At 37.6% G+C, this 18,570-nt stretch overlaps 2 protein-coding genes across 6 annotated transcripts in view; both read right to left on the reverse strand.

The window, feature by feature from the left end:
- The window catches only part of ppip5k1a (diphosphoinositol pentakisphosphate kinase 1a), a 36,798-nt gene extending 24,499 nt beyond the window's left edge, over window positions 1–12,299 (reverse strand). For all 5 annotated transcript variants that reach the window (XM_077229422.1, XM_077229421.1, XM_077229419.1 and 2 more), the window contains exons 1-7: window positions 12,235–12,299; window positions 4,397–4,880; window positions 3,024–3,219; window positions 2,676–2,766; window positions 2,474–2,559; window positions 1,846–2,000; window positions 62–163 (exon numbers count right to left, since the gene is read on the reverse strand). In XM_077229422.1, the coding sequence (XP_077085537.1) occupies window positions 62–163; window positions 1,846–2,000; window positions 2,474–2,559; window positions 2,676–2,766; window positions 3,024–3,219; window positions 4,397–4,546 (780 nt within the window). In that variant the 5' untranslated portion in view covers window positions 4,547–4,880; window positions 12,235–12,299. The remainder of the gene's footprint in view (window positions 1–61; window positions 164–1,845; window positions 2,001–2,473; window positions 2,560–2,675; window positions 2,767–3,023; window positions 3,220–4,396; window positions 4,881–12,234) is intronic.
- A 472-nt stretch (window positions 12,300–12,771) lies between these two features.
- On the reverse strand, window positions 12,772–18,564 carry mtfmt (mitochondrial methionyl-tRNA formyltransferase). Its single transcript, XM_077229423.1, has 9 exons — window positions 18,071–18,564; window positions 17,779–17,979; window positions 17,514–17,636; window positions 17,296–17,398; window positions 16,550–16,625; window positions 16,326–16,417; window positions 16,155–16,233; window positions 15,384–15,460; window positions 12,772–13,145 (listed from the first exon to the last, which is right to left on the reverse strand). Exons 1-9 carry the CDS (start codon window positions 18,268–18,270, stop codon window positions 12,948–12,950), a joined length of 1,149 nt encoding a protein of 382 aa, XP_077085538.1. The 5' UTR covers window positions 18,271–18,564; the 3' UTR covers window positions 12,772–12,947.
- Window positions 18,565–18,570: the final 6 nt, after the last annotated feature.

The following is an 18,570-nucleotide window of genomic DNA, read 5'->3' on the forward strand; positions in this document are numbered from 1 at the left end:
AGATCAAGAGCAACAGGGTAATGCAATCACTGAGTAGAAAAGAGGGTCATTTATTTAGTACCTTCACATCTGTTCCATCGGTTGGCATGAACTCTTCATAGATATAGGAGCCAGTTTTCCTCACAGTGCTCTCTGGAGAGTAAACACTACTTCTGCTCCCAATCTGAAACAAAGACACATTCACACTCAAATGTTATGATTTTGCCATCGTGCAACATATTAACAGTTTTGTAGACAGTGTTTCTATTAAACTATAATTCATATCACTGTAGGCAGTTCTAGGAATGCTACTTTGAACGTAGCAAACAACGTTGCTCAAAATTCGAAGTAAAAAAACTCCAGTAAAGTTACAAAACCATACACTACAAGATACAAAACAATAACTAGTATTTAAGCTATTTTGAGGGGCAGTTTTGTTTTAATTTACAAGAATATACTATTTATTTAAAAGACTGCAGTATTTAATTGGCAACCCAATGAGCATCACAATTAAGGCAACAGTAAAAAACTCAAACACATACATTTAGATTAAATTCAATTAATAAAACTAAAATACACCCTAATTTACATAACTGAACCAAATAAACATCTGAATTTAAAGCTGAAGTAAAGTGTAATTTTTGTGACACGAGTGATATCAAATGTAGTAGTTTCTTTTAAATAAGTTTCATGAACATTCCCCCATCTGGTATTGGTTGAAAAAACAGATTGTTCTGTCCCAAACTCACGGCATTAGCTGGGCCAGTGTTACCGTGTCTGGCTGGTCAAGATGCTCAAAAAACAGAGTCAGGTTTTGATAGAGTCACACTGTAAAACTTTTCAGGGAGTTAACATACAGATGGCTAGCTTATAAATATCCCAGGGTATTTAACTGGGATAGTAAAGTAGTTAAAATACTTTAACCATTTATTTTGCAACAAAAAAAGAATATGTAAAATTCAGGGACAACTACAGGGCAAGAGTGCTCCGGGGATGATGTCATTTTGTTGGCCGGTTCTCTCAGCAAAAAGCCAAAGGTGTTGTTCCATTGGCTTTAGTATCAGTACAGAAAATAAGCTCTGTTACCAACAAAATTATGATTCTTACACGTTTTGTAAATCAAGATAATATTCACAAATAACTTTTATGAATGTTGACACCTAAATATAATAACCATCACTATTCATTTATTTACAATCTACAAGTTGAAAAGTTTGAGCTATAGTAGTTATAGTAGAATATTTAGCAAGATCGCAAATATAACCACAACGAGGCTGTTAAAGCTGACTAATCAGTAAATGAGTTTTCCTGTTCAGCATGATAATACTTAATGTCCCAGACAACCTGTGTAGTTCCATTTAGCCACTTGTTAGCAACTGACTTTTTCAAGTTACGTAAAAGCTTAAAAACAACAAAATCACAAAAGGTGATATATTGTGTACTGATATATTACGTTGTAAAATAAAATGTGAAAATGTCCAAGCTTGTGTAAACCATAAACCTTAATTCAGGCATTTAACCAAAATCCCATTGACTTCAGCACAATGGAACTGGAAGTTAAAAAATGATGACTCGTTTCCAGGTTTTAGGACTTTCCTGCAGCACGATATAACTCTGGGTGGTAAATCAGTTGTTTTAAATGAATGAAGGAATGAGCTGCTAAAACAAACTGAGTAGTGTTACTAGTTGCTCCCCAACACTGACTGTAGGGTAAACTCTGCAATTATGTCTTTTTTTTTAACACAGATGACGGGGAAGGCTAAAACAAATGTCAGCATGCTCTTCTCCGTTTGCTGTGCTTGTATGACTGAGCGGATGCAGCTCAAGCTCTATGGAATAGATAATAGGCAGCCACTGCAAAAAGACCTTCCTGAAGAGGCGTTGGCTGCCTCCCCCAGCTGAAGTTGGGTAGTAGATGTACACATTATGGTCCTCAGCAGAAACGGGCTTCTCTACGAATGGTTTTAGAAAGACTTCGCCGTTAACTTCAACTTGGTCTTCTCCCTCAACCAGGTTACACTCTGTCAAAACAGTGAATAGAAACAATATCTGAGCAGATAACACAGTCATCATCTGAGACAGGACTGTGATGTGGATTTATAGCTGGATAAATATAGCACTTTGATTGTCATTTGTTTTAGAGCAGAATAAATTTATTCAGGTCCTCAGGGAACTGTCATAGCTGCCAAGAACATAACAGCTCAGTGGATGCCAGATGGTCACATCATGGACTTCAGAGCAATATTTGTATCCTTGGCCTGTGAAACACTTAAAATTGCTTTACATGAGGGGCTATATTTACTCAAAGACTAAAATAAATCAGTGCAGAGACAAAGCAGGACACTTTGCTAATATTTTTAACTACACTGCTGGATGATGAAGAAAAAAGCAAGCAAATAACAAAAGATAACTTTTTAAAAAAATATCAGGAAAAATACCTGTAGATACTCAAAAATTCTGTTTGTATTTTTTGGGGAAAAAAGCTTTGACTGACCATCAGGTTTGTCAGGGTCTCGGTTTAAAACGGCATAGCGTGGCAGATCTATCCCCTCCTCCTGCAGGATACGATACACCTCCCTCCTGAAATATGATTAACAAAGGACAGAAGAAGCCTTATTCAGGTATCATACAGAATGCTGAAATGTATGCAAATATGAGATTTGCAAAACTGTGGTTAATGAAAAATACAGTTATACCTATCCTGTATGTAATACTGCATATTAAGATCATTGATGAGCAGCGGGTTACGGAGCTTTGCGTAACTCACTGCCTTATCCAGAGGGAAGCCTAATTCAAGAGAAAATATTACTGTTGGTATTATGGGCATGGTAATATGAAAATGAATTGTCAAAGACACAACACACTGGTAAACAAATGTGTAGACTGTTTATCAGGTATATTTATACTGTATACCAAAGAACAAGACTTAAGATGGTCACAATTACTGATGTTTTGCTAATTTTTGTGCTTCATTGAGTGGTTAACACTTCAGTGGAGAAACCTTATCTACGACCAGCTCAAAAGGGCACAGACACAAAACATACCTTTAGAGTGAAATGAGATCAGGCAGTCACAGAGTGGCCACTTTTCCACCGGTTCATTGAGTATGACGTCCTCTGGAAAGATGACCACTGTGATGTACTCAAACTTGCAAAGACGTTCCAAGATCTGAGTCATGGGTTTGGACTTTGATTTCTTCATCATACAGCAAATCCCCACCACGATCTGACGCTCTGGAGGCTAAAAAAAAAAAGGATTTAAATGAGATATACATCTACCTAAACATACTTACTGACATGTACTACATTAGAAAAAAACAAAGTGGTTTTCAAAAGTTCTTAAATAATTACAAGAATTACTTGAAACATATCGAAAAACAAAAAAAGCTAAATTTTACAAAAATGTAAAATACGAAATTATAAAATGTTTCAAATTATAAAAAAAATTAGGCTGCTAAGCAATACAATTAATGTGGTAAAAGGAAGCATTTTTTTTTAAACAGCAAAAATAGTAAGGAGTAATTTTTTTTAAAGAAATGAATACATTATTCAACAAGGATGCATTAACTTGATCAAAAGGATGCATTAACTTAATTTCTATTCCAAAAATAAACCCCCCAGTTTCCACAATGCTAAGTTCACCATTGAATAATAAGAAATTTTACTAAAGCAGCCAATCAGCATATTATAATTTTTGAAGGATCGTGTGACACTGAAGATTGATGCTGATGAACATGATGCTGAAAATTCGGCTTTACCATCACAGAAATAAATTGCATTTTAAAATATATAAAAATAGAAAACAGTTATTTAAAAATGTAATAATATTTTATAATATTACAGTTTTTACTGTATTTTTGACAAATGCAGCCGAGTATAAGAGACTTCTTTAAAAACTTCAACAAAAAAACTTCAACCAACCCCATACTTGTACATTCGAAGAGAATAGCTAACTTCCGCGTTGCAAAAAAAAGTGGACATGGAAGGATGCTTCCACTTCCACTAAAACAGGTAACTGAGATGGTAAAAAATAAGAAATAATTTCATAATTCCTTTTTTTTTCTCTGAGAAAAAAAAAAAACCACGCAAAATAGTTCAAAGTTTTGGGGCAAAAATCTAAAAAATGTCCGCATGTACATGTATGTGTGGTTACATCTTATAAAAGGGATACTTTCAGTAAACTCTAGTCTACATTGTATTTAAGTTGGCAATGGGGAACCAGAGAGCAAATATTTGATGTCTGATGTGTTGCTACCATAATTCATGCTTCTGTAGCTAGGAGTCTTAAAGAAGTCACATAGTGTTGTGTTGATTGTTACATAGAAAATATGCTTCTGTTCTCAAACTATTAAATCCCCAGGTACATGAAGGCAAAATCTCTCCATTAGAAAAGACACTCAGTTGAAAACCATCTGTACCGAATCATCCTCCAGGTCGTCTTCGTACAGCTCCATGTCTGTCCTCATGCTGGCGTAGTCGTCCAAGCCCTCGCTCTCATCCTCCGCGCAGCCCACGAAGAATCTGGGAGCGCCGCGCTGGCTCTCGCCGGGGCTGCTGGGCTCTGACATTACAGTCCACAGCGGCAGCGACCCTCTGCTTCCTGCCGCGCCATCTCACGCCAACACGCAGAGCTGGAGGGGCACGCGGCCAGACCAGCTCCGTACCCAGCCTGCACAAGCAGTGGTGGGGTCACCGGCAGAGTGTGTGAGTGTGAGTTAGAGAGGTGGAGGGGAGGCTGAATGAGGCGTGCCAAAGTGCACGTAAATAGTTATAGGGAAGGATGTGAAGTGATGGACTGATCACACAAATTAATTCTTCCTAATGTTGATGTTTTTCAGAGATCTTTGAGAAGGGATTTTTCTCCATGTGTCTCAATGCTTATGAAATACAGCATCTTCTTTCCTACAAAAATAAACACACAAACAGGCTTGATCAATAAGTGATCCATAAAATCTCTATGAGAGGGTTGATGTTTGTATTAGCTCAAAGTCGATTGTATGATGGTCACTGAATGTGGGCCTAGTCCTTGATTAATTCAATTCAACTGGGATAGTTCAACCAAAAATGAAAATATTGCTGATATCAATTTTTTGCACAATTGTAGAACAAGTATACAACGTCTGTAACCATCTCGTAGGGGGCCTATAACTATAAATCATTAGAAAGTTTGCTGTGCAAACTTATATATATATAAAATTATTGTAATGATAAAAAACTTTGACTGTAATTTCTAAATTGTTGTCAGGAAATCTAATGCATCTACCGAGAGAGAAACTACAACACTTCTCTACACTGGACAAAAAAAACTTATTTTTACCCAAAATAGGGTGTTGTGTTTATTAGTGAGTACACAGTAAACTAACTCCGGTTTCATTCATACTCGCAGCCGGAGGGCACCCCTTTCACCCCAGACTAAAATGCATGTTTGAGCTGTCTGGACTGAAAGCAACTTGCAATGACGTATCTTAAAATATGTCATGTTTTGTCTCAAGATGCACACCATTAATGTTTTTTTCCGAAGGCACGTTTATAAAAGCTACTTAAATTGAACTAAGGGCTAATCCTGGCTTAATCTAAACCATGTCTGTGAAAACAACCCAGGGCCAGTTGTATAAATAAACATAGCCACTAACTTAATGCCGAGTTCAGACTGCACGATTTAAGCCCCGATTTTGGCTCGCCGACAGGTTTTGAGAAATCGCAGACAAATGCCCGAAATCACAGGCAAATCGGTGCTTGTTCACGCGAGTTACAATCACGCAGTGTGAATGAGCAAAGACGCGAAGAGAATCGCCGGCGAGTCACCGACGCCTGTGAGATATTTGGCATGCTAAATATCTTGACCTGTCGGCGATTTACAATCCTGCTGTGTGAAAAGTGTCATGACTGAAAACTACATTGGCGATGACCGACAGCCAATGAGAGAGCAAGATACAGGAGAGCAGGATGTTCAGGGAGGAGTTATAGACCAGAATATCAGTATTTTAATAGATAGGCCTATATTTACAATTATATCAAACAGAAACAAAGCACAAACATTTGCATGACCAGCAGCAAATGCAGGACATTTGTAAAATTATTTATTTACCCCCAACTCTCTTTGCAAAACACAGCCCTTGCTCCCCTCTTCTTCCCAACCATTTCCTCCTGCATAAACTGTTTATTTTTCTCATTTTCGCTGCAAATCAGCGCACAGACAAATTGGATCGCAATCTTCTTGTAGGCTATCATTTTTAATTACAAATTCAGTGTCGCGCGAGAACTCCGGTCTCACGCACGCGTGATCTTCCGTTATTTCCTTATCACTTCTCGCGTTTGTTTGGTTGTGAAACGTAGTTTGCGGACCAGGGAGAAGTTGTCGGCGATTCTTTCTTTTGCAAAGTCATGCAGTGTGAAACCTCCTGTCACCGATCCATTGTGCAGTGTGAACACAGCAGCAACTGAATGTTACCCCAGATAGTCACACAGTGTGAAAACAACAGACACAATTATTTTGAAAATCATGCAGTCTGAACTCGGCATAAGACTGTCTTAAGAACTAGTCTGACCAACAAGCAGTTAATTAGGGCTAATCAGTCTAACTGGCAATTTCCACCAACTGCGGAACGGCTGCGGATCCCAATAGGTTTAGTCAATAGTAGATAGGTTTCCATTAAAGTCAATGTGTGTATTTTCGCTGACTGCGGAACGGCTGCTTTCCGTCTCCGTCCCAGCTCCGGCGATCCACAGCCCTCCGGAGCAGATACGTAGAGCTTCTATTTTTGCCGGATGCCGAAGAACTCCGCAGCAATTCAGCACAGGGCAGATTGTTACAGTATATCGCGCGGCCATACGTGGATTCGCGAGATCTCGTGGGTCCTCGTGACCTCAGCTGTCAGTCATGGCTGCAGCCGTTACGCAACAAATCCAGACCTGGTGGGTATTGAAGGACAGCGGACAGATCCAGGAGCCGATCCGCAGCCGTTCCGCATTTGGTGGAAATCCGGGGTAACTTTTCCAATCTACCTTTTTATGTCACTGACTTAAAAAAGTTATGACCTGGGTTTCGAAGAAACAAATTAGATGACTAACTTATGACTAGTCTAAGCAATTTATGCAACCGGCCACAGACCATAAAGTCATAAAACTTATTATGACATTCCAGGAAATCCCTTTTATGGACAAAGGCATCCAGCTATTGCTGCAGCAGTATGGAGCTAGAAATGTGTCTTAATTACATGCGAGAAAATAAATGATCTGAGAGAAGAAAAAAAAGTTTGAGAGAAAAAGTTATCACACTGATAGCAAAAAAGCATTTCATGAGAGAAAAAAGAATATTTGAGAGAAAAAGTTTTCATACCAATAGCAAAAAATAATATTTGAGACTAAAAAAGTTTTGAGAGAAAGTATTTTCTCATAGAACATAAAAAAATATAAATTTGAAATTTTTTTAATTATTTCTGAGAAAAAAAATCTCTCTCAAAATACTTTGAAAAAAATCTCGAATATATATTTTTTGCTATCAGTGTGAAAACATTTTCTCTAAAAATAAAAAGTGTTTCTCTCAAAACGCTTTTCTTTGCTCTCGATGCAATTTTTTGCTCTCGTGTCAGGATTTTGCTTTAGCTGTGAAAATTGTGTCATGGGCGGGGCCACGTTCTTATTTTCCTATTGGAACGTTCCTATTGGCCAGTCGGGTGAGCATCGTCTTGTCTTAGGAGTCGAACTGAATCATTACACCATTGTTCGCGTTCGGTTCACCTAGATAGATGCAGTCTCTGCAGATGATGACACACACACAACTCGATGGGTAGCTGGCTGAGCAAGTTCAGCATCACTGAAGATTACACATTAAACAATAGCACTCATGCAAGTTTACCTAGCATGATGGCTAATTAATAATTAGCTTTACTAGCGATTAGCAAGCTAATAATATAATACAGATTCATTCATGAATATGAGTGCTATTTTTAATGTTTAATCTTCAGTGATGCTGAACTTGCTCAGCCAGCTAACATCCAGTTGTGTGTGTCATCATCTTACCCAAACATTGGAGTGTCCGTGCTCGACTTAAGCTTAGATCAGGCCCAAAAAATCAAGCCCGATCCTACCCGAGCCCGTGCACGTTGTGTCCGAGCCCAGCCCGACGCATATTAATATTAACAATAATTATGAGCCCGAGCCCGATTTAAACCCGAGTCCCGACCATTTTAATACGTGGGTCGTTATAACTGACGTACTCAACTACTTTCTATGTTACTTTCTCCTCCTCCTCTGTTCTGCACCTCCAAATACTTTCAAGTTAGCCTACGTGTCGCCATCATACACATCAGCATAAATGCTCCTGATAAATTATGTGTTATTAAAGCATTAACACACAAACCACTGTTATAACATAAAATCAAGCAGCTACTGAGTGCATGGTTTGGCATGACTGAATGCGCGCAAAGTGCGCTCCCTGAAAAATCCCTAAAGCTGACATCAGTTCATCGCGATCTCACACATCTCTGTTATTATCAATGACGCTGACTGCACAATGAATCTTTCATAATATATACACTTTGTTTGTTATAATTTGAGGATTTGCCAGCATACAGAATTCAGCTCTGAACAAAAAGTCCGTTTTGAGCAGTGAGGGGAGACTATCTTAAATGCTTCTGATTGGCCATTGCGTTCAAGAAATCAACACATATGTCTGTGATTGGCTACATCGCTCAACGCTGCAAACATGTTATAAAACAAAACTCTGGCCTGTAAATCATTTGTATTTTGTTTTAGTTGTTCTTGTTGTTTTTCTGCAACAGATGAATAAAAATGTATTAGTTTTTATGTTTTATTCATAGATATTTCTAGTTTGCGGGAGTCCCACAAATCGTTTTATTCTCCCGGAACCCACACACACAGAGTGAGTGCATTACAGGCCGCGCCCGCGCTCGCACTCGGCCATCAAACCTAGTCCCGCGCCACACTCTCTTGCGTTGGGAGTGCACGTCTCTAGATCAAAAGCCCGGCCTGGCCCGAGGATGGTGACGGGAAATATCGGCCCGAGGCCTGGGCTCGGGCAGAGAATCTAAACTCTAAGGCAGAGACTGCATCTATCTAGGTGAACCGAACGCGAACAATGGTGTAATGATTCAGTTCGACTCCTAAGACAAGACGATGCTCACCCGACTGGCCAATAGGAACGTTCCAATAGGAAAAAAAGAACGTGGCCCCGCCCATGACACAATTTTCACAGCTAAAGCAAAATCCTGACACGAGAGCAAAAAATTGCATCGAGAGCAAAGAAAATCGTTTTGAGAGAAACACTTTTTACTTTTAGAGAAAATGTTTTCACACTGATAGCAAAAAATATATATTTGAGATTTTTTTTCCAAGTATTTTAAGAGAGATTTTTTTTCTCAGAAATAATTTAAAAAAATTCAAATTTATATTTTTTTATGTTCTATGAGAAAATACTTTCTCTCAAAACTTTTTTAGTCTCAAATATTATTTTTTGCTATTGGTATGAAAACTTTTTCTCTCAAATATTCTTTTTTCTCTCATGAAATGCTTTTTTGCTATCAGTGTGATAACTTTTTCTCTCAAACTTTTTTTTTTCTCTCAGATCATTTATTTTCTCACATGTAATAAAGACACATTTCTAGCTCCATACAGCAGCAGCTGAATAAAATGCAGATAGAGACGTTTTGACAGATGATGCATGAAGACAATAAACAAACAATTGCGACAACATATGGTTTATCTGTGTTCTTCTAGACATTTTGGGTATTTATTTTCATAAGAATAAAGCATATTTATCATGCAATGCAAATTGACATAGCCTTTATCACTGTATAGAATACTATAAATAATATCATTCTGCCACATACTGTGATGTGAAGCAACGTCAAATCACAAAAGGAAGTTATTTCAAACCCTACTAAATATTCTCTTTTGTTACTTGGACATTAGGTTTGTAAACGCTTCTCATTACAAGTCAGGAAAGCTATTTGGCGCCTGTTGCTTTTTCAAATACATTAAGTGACTCTGTTGCTCCATCTCTGAGAGCTGTGAGTTTTTTTTACTGTGAAGTGAACCAATCGATCTGCTCTGATCCCAGTGCTCCACTTCACCGTACTGTGCATATATTTATTTAAACAATTACGACCCTTACGGTTTAATTGCGGTTAATGGTGCAGCCCTAGATAAACCTCATACACAAACAAGCACACAACAAACTCTCACTTCACACAAACAAGCAGCTCTGTCTTAAGGCCTCATTATGCTTCTGCGTCAACTCCACGGCGTAGCTACGCCGTCACTCCTATGGTGTCGTGGCCGTTTTATGGTTCTGCATCAGGTTGAGTTGCATCACGGTGTATCTGACCAATCACAGCCCTTGTGGTCCGCGTCGCCTCGACGCGTAGTTACAATTTTTTGGAGCTGCACGTCAAGCTACGGCGGAGGGGTTCACGGCGACGCAGAGGGGTCTGCAGGGGTACGCCGTCGATTCGACGCAGAAGCATAAAACAGGCTTTACACAACTGTATCACAGGCGTGCTACTGTGGTGAATTTATTCATCGCCCAAAACAATTGTTTAGTAGCATGTGCGACATATGTACAGTGTACAGTCTGTACAGTCCTGATATGAATATAGCGGTTTAAGTCTTCCGACGACATGATCACTTTATTTGACTTTATTTATAGCCCTATAGGTTATTGGAGGTGCAACAACAATGATACGTAACAATGTCAGTGGCACATGACGCAATCCATCGGCACTTGTCATAAGTTTTAGTGGCATGTGACAATGACTACCGGATGTGTCACCGGATGTCCCACTAATCGTAGCAGCATGTGCCAATGGATTCTGTGCATAAGATGCCACGCCACTTAATGTTAATACTGCCTCTCTGATTAGTTACATGTAATTACCTATTGGCAGGTTTTGACTCATATAGGAACTGGATTTTTTAAATATTCAAAACAACAGCACTTCTGCCTGTGTCATATTGGTTAATTATCATGTTACAGCTCCTGCTCTCAAGTCAGCAGATTCTTCAGTCCAGACTAACCACAGAGCTCTGTTCTTAGACATTAAAAATAAATTTGTGGCACTGTAAACAACTACACTGCAAAATCAACCCTTCACGTCAGCTGATTGAAAAAAATCATCAACAATGAATAATATAAAATAATCTTTAAATTGGTTAAAGAGACACCCCCACACCTCAATCTCATTTTACTAAAATGCTTTCAAGTCATTCATTTTTTAACGGAATCAACTAGGTAACATGATGAAGGTGGTAGCAAGCCTGAACAATTCTGAACAGTTGAATAATCCTGTAAAATAGTTAGATCTAATAAGTACGACAAATGTGCAGGAAACCTCAACACACTTTAAGACTACAAGATTCAGAATATTTTGAAAACGTTTCCAATTTTCCAAAGACATGCATCAAGATACTTGGGAATATAAAAATTAAAAAGATAAATTAGTCGCTTGTCCAGTCTGATCTTGCCATACATTTTATTTCGGGTAAAGCTGGTTCCATACTTAACACGATTATCCATCAGCTGCACAACGTATTAGACGTTCAGGAGTATTAGACGCACAAAATCCCCTATTTACACCTGTTCAATTGCTCGAGGAATTCTAACACAACTTGACCATAAGCCCCGCATAAGCTGTTTCCCTACAGAACACATCCTATAGCCTATCTAAACAATTATTGGTTACTAAAGGTTAACGTTACACGTACGTTGATCGGTTTATGAGGAAGGTCAAAGTCTATGCAATTTCACATTACACATAAAGCGTGTTTGGCTAATATCTGAAAACATAGTATTGCACATGTGTAACGTTGACAGCACAGTCTACGTATCAGGTTACTACTGTAGCAGCTAACGGTTTCAAAGCTGTAACTTATATATACCAATGAACATTGCACTGAATTCCCCATTACAATTACATGAGCGAACAAACATAACATAAAATAACATTGAATTACAGTGTAATGAAACCCCAAACAGAACAAAGGGGGGAAAATACACTTTATATAATTTCTTACAGCTTTCCATTTATAAATATGTAAGTTAAGAGAAGGCTTAAGTAGGTATTGTGGGCTCGCTAGCTAGCAACACGGCTATTCGTTAGCTCAACGTAAACAAGACATTTTTCTTCAGCTATTGTGAAAATTGAATGACAATGGAAGCTAATTTTTGCCTATATTAAAGCTCTTTAGTTGCATGCAATAATACGGACATAAACGGCATTTTCCAGTGATGACTTACTACGTGAAATGCGAGGCGGTGTTCATGGTTTCACAGCTGTCGTCGGATTTGACAGGTTGTAAATGAAACCGAACTTTACTTCGGACGTAAAAATAAACAAACGCTTCAGCCAATGAGAGAGCAGGATTTCCAAACAGACCTCCGTACTTTACGTATGAGGCGATAAAAGGGCGGGACTTACGTGGCAGCAGCGGGACTTTACTGCGCCTTAAGTTTTGGAATTAGGGATAGTTCACCCAAATGTTTTTAATTCTGTGATTATTTACTTACATTCAAGTAGTTCCAAAACTCTATGAGTTTCTTTCATTTGTTGACCACAAAATAAGATATTTTAAAAATGCGGGTAACCAGACAGTTGAGGGTAGCCATTGACTTCCATAGTATTTTTTTCCTACTATGGAAGTCAGTAGTTACCGTAAACTGTCTGGTTACCATCATTCTCCAAAATATCTTCTAACTAGTATTTTAGATCATAAACTATCATAAAAAATATTGTGTAGCTGCAGTGAATATGAATCAATTAGAACAACCATTGAATTTAACATCTCAAAAATAACTTTATTGTATTCACATTCATTCGCGTCACTACCTGCAAACATACAGCCCATTACTAAATACAACATTGTCTTTAAAACAGACAAAAATATTTTCAATGTAATTACATTGTTGTTTATATGCCATTATTCATTCCGTGATAGCAATAAAGCAATGCTTCAAAGTGAAGTGTTATTCTGCAGAAGCATATTATTGTCCTGTCCTCCTGGCAAACGAGTGTCTTTATAACTCTGGAACAGACAAGTGTTTGATGAGGGAGATTTCTTCAGCATGCTCTGATGTAGATATCCATTAAAGAAATCTGATGCTGACAGCCTTTTCTTGAACTTCACAGCTTTGAATCCAACCCAGCCATCCTAAAAATGATGTGGAGAAAAAGACAGACAGACAACATACACAGTGCTAATTGTTACATAATATCAACTTTACAGTAAATGTGGGCAAACCTATGCCTGGTTTAATGGTTACACTGTTCTTTTGATATAACAATTGATTGTACAATTTAGAACTGAATATAATAGTAAAATACAGTGTAACGTAATCTGGTACATTATGTGTTTTTATTGTTAACTAAAGCTAAAACCATTGTAAAATTATTTTTGGTCATTGAAAATGAGTTGAAATAATATATATATTAGAAAAAGAGAAAGTTATTAGAAAAAAACTAGGCTTTGATCACTATTAATAAGTGTAAATAAGTTAACTAAAATAAAATAAAAACTAAATGGCGATATTAAAACAAACTAAAAATGAAAAGCCATAACATTTCTCAAACAAACTAAAACTGATTAACTCATTTATTCATTCATTAATAAACACTATAATAGTATATAATACTATTATATAACAATTCAGATATATAACTGTATATAATCAGGACTGTTGTCAAGTGGCGACAACTGGGTTGGGGAGCAACCAGACCTTGTGACGAGGGAGGCCAAGTAAACAGCTTTACACTGCTGAGTATATTGATGGAAGAGCCCATGCTTTTTTTCTAAGCTATAATAAATGATACTATATAAGTGTGATGTACCCAGTGTTATTTTAGTATAACACTATAGTATTTATATTTAGAACTAGTACACATAATACATAGTACACATAGTACAATTATAATTATATGTGTCCACTGGCACAGAGCATGAGTGGTGCACTGCTTTTCTTTCAAATGAATTTTCTATGGAAACTGGACAGAAGGGGATTGCGAGCAGAACAGTGTGGTCATTAAAAAAAAGGGAAAAGCTTAAGAGGGAAAAACTTGATATACATTCTATATCCACACCACCAAAGTGGCAGGCCTCTGGCTGTTTGATTAGTATTAAAGTGCCCCTATCATTCTTTTTCAAAGGTTCATTATTTGGTTTTGAGGTCTTCTACAACAGGTTTACATGCATCAAGTCAAAAAACAGTTTAATTTTCTCATAATATACATTGCACATCACCATTTTTCAATGATTCTCAAACGACTCGATGGATGAGTCTCTCTAAATACCTCCTTTTCGAGAGCCTGCTCAGCTCAATCTGTTGTGATTGGTCTACCGTGTACAGCGCCTCAGAAGCGCTGAGCGCAAGTGCGATGATGAAACATTGGAAGAACTAGTTATTCAACCCGAACCTCCATCGCAAGGACGACTTGAGCAGGACGTTTCTCAGTGATACACTACTCAGTTTGAGGTACATTATGAGATGTTGCAGCTGTAATTCATCACCATCAGCATTAATAAACATATGTCCATCAACAAACAGATGTATATATTTCTAATTTATTGCAGTGCACATGTGGGAACAGTATCAATAACGGTGCATACATTAGCCGGGCACTAACGTGAATGACTGAGGTAACAAACGTTTGTAAAAGAAATCTTGCTCCATGCTTTATCTTTACTCAAAGTAGTAAAAACGACAGACGATCTGCATTAATAGATGCAGTTTAGGTAATAGTGGCCCACAGCTGATTAGCAGAAGTATTTCAGTAAGACATTAATAACGTGAGTTAGCCGGAAATCTACACAATATAAAACACAAAACTAAGTATTTTGAACACCCTGTAGAAAATATATACATCAATAATTATTCATACTTAGAGGTTGTGATTCTGAGGAGCAAGCTGGTCCAAATAAACTGGGTACTGACCCATCTTTCTAGAGCAAACGTTTTGCGAATCCCACTTTGAACTAAAATGACATTTGAGGGCTGGTCAAGTTGTTCGCAGGCGGGCAACGTACAACATAGGAGGGCATTATGCAAATTAATCTTCTAGTGACGTAGAACCGTAAAGCAGTAGGATTCATATTAAAAACGACTTTTATTGGCAGTTCAGAGTCGATTCTTTCTTTTGGGAGACAATAACTTTATTTATTGTGCACTTTCAACTTTGCAGAACGTTTACATTCACAAACAGCTATATTACTCACTGCATGAAAGGGAATATTCGAAAAACCATAATGGGGCACTTTAAGTGTATTTCTTCTGTGCCAGTGGACACCTGTGTGTGTGTGTGTGTGTGTGTGTGTGTGTGTGTGTGTGTGTGTGTGTGTGTGTGTGTGTGTGTGTGTGTGTGTGTGCAGTAACATTTACAAACTCCATGTGCATACCTTGCAGCGAACGAGTAGGATATTGTATTCTTTCTGATAATGGAAAAACCCTGGTACTGCAGATAAATATGGAGCAGCTGCAAAGAAAGGTGAAAGAAAGTGTGATCCCTTACATTACTCTCTCCAGTAGACAAACAGTTAGTTATGGCGTTTTCAGACCTGTAGATTGTTTGCTTTGTTCCGAAACAGGGCCTTAAATTGCTACAATGTCTCATTATCTCCTTGGTTTAGTTCGCTTTTGGAAGGCAACACAGCATACCAAAAATGTGTTTGTGCAAGTCACATGTGTGTAAAACCTCTCATTGGTGCAAGTGCACCTGTTCATGTTCCGGAATTATGCTCATAGTGTTCATCCATCAAGATACATATAAATTCAATAATATAATTAATTAATATTGCACTACAGCTGTTTTGGAGGAGAACAATGACATTTTAAGACAAAGAGGTTCTTGGTTTTCAATTGCAAAAAGTAATTATTACACAACTTGGTTTGTTGGTCTGAGGGGTCGGATTACTTTCTCACCACAAGAGAACGGCTCCTGAGTTTTCAATCTGGCCAAGACCAACTCATTCAGACAATTCTGGACCAATTATTTTAGTGCGTATCTGAATGCAACTGTCGTGTTCATACAGTATATACCTAAACGGACCGAAATAAGGGAGAAAATGTGCCATATTTCCAAAAAACAAAACCTCTAAATGAGCCAGGTGTGAAAACACACATAGTCGAAGCAAACACGTCAAAATGATCAAATAAGCAAGTCTGGTTACCTGTAAACAACAAGTTGCATTTGCCAACAAAGTCCAGAAGTTTGATGGGATTGCCCATCCACATTGTCTTCAAAGGAATCTGATAGATGAAAAACAAACACTCACGTTAAACACGTATATTAAAGCAACTGAGGTAAATGTACATGTTTGTTAGGATCTCTTTAATCGTACCCGAGATCCAATAGCTCGAAACAGCCGATCAATGTAGTCACAGCTGTGCTCTTCCCATATTATCCAGGCCATTCTGGAACTGATTTTGGGGGCTAAGGACAGTAATATAGATGGTTGTTTCATGCATTGCATTTGTTTTAACATTACTCTCACACGGTGATCTTATGAGTGCTTTAGAATTTGCTGACGCTCTGTTTTGGACATTGTCTCATAAACACACTTACCAAACGATGCCCCCTCCTTAGGTTGCTCCTTTCTGTTTGCTATCCTTTCTGGAAGATGTTTTAGAGTGTCCATCAACTGTTGATTTAAATATGAGACCAAAGTTTTAAAACCAATTACAGTGAATCAATGCCAAACAGTGTTATTGTTGCGAAAGCAGAGTGAATAACCAAATCTCATGACAAATTGTAAATAAGTTAATCATTCCGGCAGCTCAAACAGTAGAGCATGGAAATACAAAAACTGAGAAGTGTATAAATGATATATGAATGCAATGTACACTACCGTTCAAAAGTTTTGGGTCTGAAATAAATCATGTATGCTCATAAATACAGTAATCAACAGACAATATTGTGAAATATTATTACAATTTAAAATATGTTTTCGATTTTAATATATTGTCAAATGTAATTTTGTGATGGCAGAGCAACATTTTTAATAGCCATTACTCCAGTCTTCAGTCACATGACACGATCCTTCAAAAATAATTTTAATATGCTGATTTGCTCTTTTCAGGATTGTTTGATTAATAGAAAGTTCAAAAGAACAGCATTTTGTAGAAATATTTTTTAGCATTATAAATGTATTTACTGTCACTTTTGATCAATTTATTGTGTCTATGCTGAATAAAAGATATTTTTAATCTTAATGAACACAAATACTTCTACTATATAATATAATGTATACTACAAACACAAGATAATTTTTAATTACGGAAACTAAAATACGTTAAGCGGTGGGAAATTACCATTCTGGAGCCCACAACCGCCAAAGTAGCTCCAAGCTCATCTGCAGTGCAGTTCTTTGGAATCTCATACAACTCTTGCTGAAGAATAGGGCCCACATCAAATCTGATATAAAATAAAAGCCATAAAATAAAATATTTAATATACAGAGATATTTAGCATCTTTTATGTAACTTTCATTTTTGTCCTGCCATGAACATTTACTGCACATGGCATTTACCTCTTGGGTCTTATTTGCATGATAGTCACTCCTGTGACACGGTCACCATGTAAAATCGTATGAAAGACTGGAGCAGGTCCCCGCCAGCGTGGCAACAGACTAGGGTGTACATTCAGGATCCCACTGAGGAAAAAACAACAACAAACAAACATAAATTATCGTGTATTATAAACTTATATCATGCTGTTAAAACAGCACACAATGCCTACAGACAATCCAACCATTCGATTAAGTCATGCGCTTTCCCTGAATCCTCAGTACTTACTGTGGCATTTGGTTGATGACGTTCTCCTTGATTAAACAGCCAAATGACACCACCACACCAACATCAAACTGGGCACGGAAGTCCACATCTGGCCATTGATGAAGTGGAAGTCTGTTCTGCTCTGCGTACTTTCTGACTGGAGTATCTCTGGACAGCGTCACCACCTCAAGTGAATCTATGATTTCAGCTTTTGAGCCATCTCTAAAAAAAGAAAACCAAACTAATAACATAAATAATGCTATAAGGTTATTAGCAAAAATGGCAATGCAATAAAAAAACTGGACATCATTACTGAGATACATGAAGCCGTTTCAATGATTCCAGTGCAAAATCATCACTTCCAAAAAACAATACTCTCCAGGGTGGTTTTGAAGCAGATTGTATTTGAGTTACAGAAGATTCGTTTCTAAGACGTGTGATGCAGTTCCTACAAAGTCCTTGAGACAGCAAACGTCCCCGATCAATGACTTTTAAATAGCTTAGGCTCCACATATTCTGATATAAGTTTTCATAAATGACAAAACATATCTTTAAAAGCTATCAAAATACGAAACAATCACTCCTCTACGGATTAGCACGCAGTAGTCATTTGAGTCATTCTAACAGTTAATCCCAAATTCAGTCGAGATAATCTTGACATTTCTCACAATAACGTTTCCTAATTATGTTTATAAGACTAATACGTTTTCGCAAACCAGTAGATGACAGTTACAAGGTTAGATCGCTACATGTACACACAAGCGTATGTGTGCGTCGCCATGTTGACGTTAACGTCATTTCCGCTACAGTTTT

This window comes from Siphateles boraxobius, unplaced genomic scaffold, assembly GCF_051911475.1.
Source record: "Siphateles boraxobius isolate OS27281-9 unplaced genomic scaffold, OSU_SipBor_1 130, whole genome shotgun sequence".
NCBI classification, from domain to species: Eukaryota; Metazoa; Chordata; class Actinopteri; order Cypriniformes; family Leuciscidae; genus Siphateles; species Siphateles boraxobius.